A 5,573-nucleotide genomic window follows, 5' to 3' on the forward strand; every position below is an offset into this window, starting at 1 on the left:
GGGTATTATTTTATATGTGGGGGGCAGAGAACAGTGGGGTATTATTTTATATGTGGGGGGCAGAGAACAGTGGGGTATTATTTTATATGTGGGGGGGCAGAGAACAGTGGGTTATTATTTTATATGTGGGGGCAGAGAACAGTGGTGTATTATTTTATATGTGGGGGACAGAGAACAGGGGAGAGGGTATTATTTTATATGTGGGGATGTGGAGGGCAGCAATGTTTACATTGCTTTATGTTAATATTGTTGTTGTTAATATTTATATTTGTAACTTTATTCTGCCTTTAACATTTAAAAGTGTATTTTCATAAGATAATTTAAGAGGGTGGATTTAAGGCCGAGGCAGGGTAGGGGTTAGGTGGGGCAACTGGTGGCGAGTAACTATTAAGGCCTGGCTAGTAGCTCAGGACTTTAAAATTTGAGCCCTGTGCTATTGTATTAAAAAAAGTGTTTGTATATAGTTTATACTTATTTATGTATATTTCAGCAGCCATAATTCTTTGTTACATATGCAGTTTTTCCTTCCTGCTGTGCAATAGTTTGGTGATCATGTTCAACTGCAAGTATACCAAGCAGGGCCTCTGGCTGAAAAAAATATACTTTGCTGTCTCTAATGATATAAAATGCCCACAAACTCTCAGGGGTTCATTTATAAAAGTTTGCACGGCACCAGTACCCCTAGATGACGAGTATTGGAAGTAGCGCCATGCGAATGGCATCCACCTCACTTTTATGCATTAACCCTTTAGTAACCAGACACCATGTGACTTTTGCCTAGGCTCTAGAGCTTATAAGGGAGCAGCTTTTTATTTATGCCACAAAAAAGGCAGTTTTTAGTCACAATCATTTTGTGATTTAGAAAAGCTGACATCTGGACTGTTGATGTATGCAAAGTAATATTTGTATTATTATATAGGATTTATATAGCGCCATCGGTTTGTGCAGCGCTTTACAAAATGAAATATACATTTTATTCTATCAGGTCCAAACCACTGTTTGTTTTTTTGTCTTTTAGATGTGACACCACAGAGAAACTTAGAAATACTTTGGATTACTTGAGATCTTTATTAAATGAGCCAACAAATTTTAAACTTATTTATAGATATGCTTTTGACTTTGCACGGGTAGGTAAGATTTACTGCTGATACCTGAAACTATATTTTATTTTGAACTTTACTAGATGTTATGTTACTCGCCTTAAGAATTCCAATGGCAAATATCACTGCACATTTGTAGACATTGGCTTAAAAAGAATCTCTTTCACTATTCATGTAGTGTGTGGACATGTTTTAGTTTGAAAGGGAAAAACACTACTTTAGAATCTAACTGCTGAATGGAGGGTGATAAATGAATTCCTCTAATTTGTGAGAGTAAATTCACCCACTTTTCTTTAGGTTGTGCTTTTTCCATGTGGAGATGTGGGGGGGGGGGGGGGGGGTGGAGGGGGGGGGGGGGGGATGATTAAAAAAATTCTGTCTCAACTGGTGCAGTTGCCCATAGCAACCAATCAGCTTCTATCCTTCATTTGTTTCCCCAAACAACTTAGAAAATGTAAAAGTTGATTCAAATCCTAACTTTTTCAAAATACTCCCGAGCTTTCGTCATTTATTCTTCACCTACACTTTATATTTTCCTCCTACCCCGCCCCGCTTCCTTTCATACAATTGGGATGCTAACTTGTCCTGTGTGCCTCTTGTATAGGTCGAAGGAGCAGTCTTTCAGTCAGGACCATTGTGGAGGAGTCGCTGAAATAGTATTCAGCAAGGTTTCAGAATTGCTTAGATTTTATTTACAGTTGCAAGTTAAGAATTCCTATCAAGCAATTGAATAAGCAATCTAGGTAGTATGTTCTCTAGAATAAGAGCATCATTGCTTTTTTACATGGGTCAGTCTCCTGAAAATGACATGTACAACCTGTTTCCTTACTTGCGGCGTCACTTATTTTACTTTTTTTTTTTGCAGGAAAAAGACCAGCGGAGTTTAGATATGAATACAGCAAAATGTATGTTAGGACTCTTATTAGGGAAAACCTGGCCGCTGTTTCCAGTATTTCATCAATTCCTAGAGGTATGGTTACATTTGTCATTGACCTTTTTATTTTTTTAATAAAGATTGAATAAAACCTAATTAAGGTGAACCAGACCCCAAGAACAGAAAGGTCATTTAAGTGTTGCACCTTAGCAGTCCCTGCATGTGGTGGCTGCATTAGTTGCTTCACTTTCTTTCCTTTTATTGTGACCTGGTGATCCTGCCATCAATACACTTTTTTTGTGAATACTCACCCAACGTCCTGTATGTGTGGAGGAGCAGCGTTGTTGCCCAAGGACAGGAAGTGTATTGCAACTACAGTACTCCACTCCCTCCCATGGCATTTGGGGGGTTCTGGTTGTCCACAGAGACAAATTGGAATGGGCCGATGATGCTCTTTGAAATAACACTGCACAAAGCTCAGGACACAGGACAGCACTAGATTTCTGGCAGCATCTGCACTTACCAATCGGATATAACAAAATAGTGTTATATTTAAAAAAACCAAAAGAGGTGTATATGTATAGAATATAATAATGTTCTGCATGTACCTCATTTCACCTCCATAACCATAACCATAGCCTCCTGTATTTATTTTCTTGCACAGCAGCACTTCTAGCTAGAGAGGAAGGGTCAACACTATGCGTCAATCAGGGCTCTATTACTTTGCACAGTGGTGTCTGTGAGCATGTTTGCAGTAAGGGAGAGCACATTACTGTGTGTACCAGGCTGTATTGCTTAATAACAATGTAGGATACAGAGAGATTCAGGACCTAGTTGTGCTGTCTGGCAGGGGTGCCTGCATATAAGACTGGACAGAATTAGAAGTACTTTAAGTAAAATGATTTATATAAATAATCCGTAAAGTGCATTTTCACCCCCTTTTACTAGAAATCACCTCAGAATGCAGCTCTGCCTGCTGATATTAAATCATCTTACATTCATTAAACATATTTTTCTTGTACTTACACTATCTTTTTTCCACTTCCTTGTCCTCTTGGGCATTAATGATGTAATGTGCTTAAGCGTTGCATGCTGGGAATGTTACATCAGCAGAGCTTTGCTGGGAAATCTTATCTGTAATGTCATGAGATCTCAGGGAAAGGCATTTTCCTCCCCTGAGATGATGTGCATGGTCACATGTGTAGTCACATGTGCCTGGTCACATGTCTAGTCACATGGAAGGAAGACATTGCAATTACAATACAATTCAAGACAAGATGGTAAGGAGGGCCCACAATCTGAAAGGGACGGGCAAGTGGTACCAATCTGCCCTTAGTAAAAATGGCCACTGTGAGAAGAATGGGGAGGAAAAGAAAAATAAGGTATGGAAATAATTAAGCTGGTGATTATCTAGAAGTATGTGTTTGTAGATTGTCATCAGTGAACATTTCTAAAGGTGTTTTGTTGTTATTTTAAAGATATGGGTAAAGGTTCACTTTTAGGGAAGGGAAGGGAAGTACTCATCTGTATTTACAGGAGGAAGAGAGCTCAGGTTGGACATTTCTAAAGGTGTGTTGTAATTTCAAACATATGGGTGAAGTTCATCTTTAATATTGCAGATTTATATGGAGGTTACAAAATGACCTTCCGTTAGTGTTTTTAAATGCAAGTGCTCTTGAAATTTGTGAATTGATAGGTTATTGCACATGGCCTCTGCTTCCCTGCATGACTTAACCTACCAAATGTTTGTTTGCAGCAATCAAAATATAAAGTTATAAACAAGGACCAGTGGTGCAATGTTCTAGAATTCAGCCGCACAATTAACCTTGACCTCAGCAATTATGACGAGGACGGCGCCTGTAAGTAACGCCGTCACTTTCCATTATTCTGGGTTCATTGTCCTTGATCCTTCAATAATCTCCTCTGTTTCTTCCACAGGGCCAGTATTGTTGGATGAATTTGTTGAATGGTATAAAGAAAAACAGATGGCATAACACTTTAACTATGCATAGCAGCTGAAGAGTCATTGTTAGCACACTAGCGTCAACCATTAGCCATAAATTGCTGTTTGTATGGAACCGCATGTTGCTTCTTTGCACAGTGTATCCCTCCCGCCGGGCCTCTAGGCACATTCGCTGTTTGATCGGCCGTGCTTTACGTGTAGCATTGTTCTCTTTCCAGGCTGCTCTGCATTTTGTATTGACACTACAGATTGGTGAAATTGCCAATGTCCTCACTGTGATTCTGTGTATATTGCTGTTCATTTTTTTTTGTACATGCTTGTATATAGACGCTTCTCTTAGAGAACTTCTGCTGAAATGTATTGTAAAAATGACCTGCCACTTCTAGTGACTTTTTTTCTTTTTGAGGAACAAAACTGAAAATCTAAATTTGTTGTTAGAAATGTCTGTTGACATTTGTTAGCATCTCTCGCAGTGAAATGACAAACCATCTCTGCACAAGTAAATGCATTATGACACTTTGTTATTCTCGTAGTAGAATGTGACACGGCTCCTGAAAATCTTGTTTATGTGTACAGTTTTCTTTATAGTGTCTCTGTCACCTAAGTGAATTGGAGTTGGCCATTTTGTATGCTGGACCAATATAGAAGCGAATACAGCCCATGGCACTACTAGTTCCTACCAAAATAGTAAGCAGACATTTCCTGAGTGCACAAAATAGCTGCCAGAACAGGGTATGAATAGCTGGAATATTGTATGCTAAAATCCCCTAACTATTCCTGACTGCTTCATATGGAAACCTGGAGGGGGCCCTCATGCATACCGATGATCTCATTGCTTGTTCTACTAAAGTTTGTCTCTTCAGATGAAATGGCAGTCAGTGAGACTTTAAGGCCAATTTACCCCAGATGCATTGTCATGCATTTGAATGCGTTTTCCAATGCAGCTAGTTGATCTGCATTTTAGTCCAATTAAAATAGGCCACGGCTCAGTGTGAAAAAAATTATATATGTGCTGTATAGACGCACACAATTATTTCCCAGCACACTTACCAAAAAAAACTAAGAATTTGCATTTACAGTGTACTGTAGAGTGTTCCTAACTCCAATCTATGAGAGCCTCCATTTTGGAGCACATATAACCCTATAGTTTAGACAATTGTAAATCGCTATAAAGCTCTCCTATTTGACACAGTTCTGCTCTCCCAGGACCGGAAAGTGTGTGAGCTCCATCATTAAACATTGCAGTCCCTGTCAGATTTCAGATGACCTCCGATACTCATGCTATAGTGTCAGGCAAAGCAAAAATTTTAAGAAAGGGGAAGCACATATCATTCATACAGTAAGCCAGTATAGTGATAATAATTCAGTAGTGAATATTCAGATTCTACCAAGGTCAGGACTGGTTCTCTTTTAAGCTGTGCTCTTTCTGCAAGTACATGGCATTAAAGCATCACTGTCTGCCTGGAGAGGCATCCCATAACCTGTAACCCTCCCAGGTCATCTCATTGTTTCACATACAAAATTTACATCTGATGATGTTAATATGATAGTTACAAATTCAATGTGCAAATTGTTTTTTGTTTTTTTTCTTAACTTAATAAATGTGATTATTTCTTAATCGTACATTACGGGACAC

At 38.8% G+C, this 5,573-nt stretch overlaps 1 protein-coding gene across 1 annotated transcript in view; it reads left to right on the plus strand.

The window, feature by feature from the left end:
- The window catches only part of DCUN1D4 (defective in cullin neddylation 1 domain containing 4), a 42,462-nt gene extending 37,833 nt beyond the window's left edge, over positions 1–4,629 (plus strand). The window contains exons 8-11 of the mRNA XM_018575716.1: positions 1,019–1,127; positions 1,966–2,070; positions 3,731–3,833; positions 3,913–4,629. Of these exons, the coding sequence (XP_018431218.1) occupies positions 1,019–1,127; positions 1,966–2,070; positions 3,731–3,833; positions 3,913–3,968 (373 nt within the window). The 3' untranslated portion in view covers positions 3,969–4,629. The remainder of the gene's footprint in view (positions 1–1,018; positions 1,128–1,965; positions 2,071–3,730; positions 3,834–3,912) is intronic.
- The last annotated feature ends 944 nt before the right edge of the window (positions 4,630–5,573 follow it).

Source organism: Nanorana parkeri, unplaced genomic scaffold (assembly GCF_000935625.1).
Source record: "Nanorana parkeri isolate BGI_ZX_2015 unplaced genomic scaffold, ASM93562v1 scaffold54, whole genome shotgun sequence".
Lineage (NCBI taxonomy): Eukaryota > Metazoa > Chordata > Amphibia > Anura > Dicroglossidae > Nanorana > Nanorana parkeri.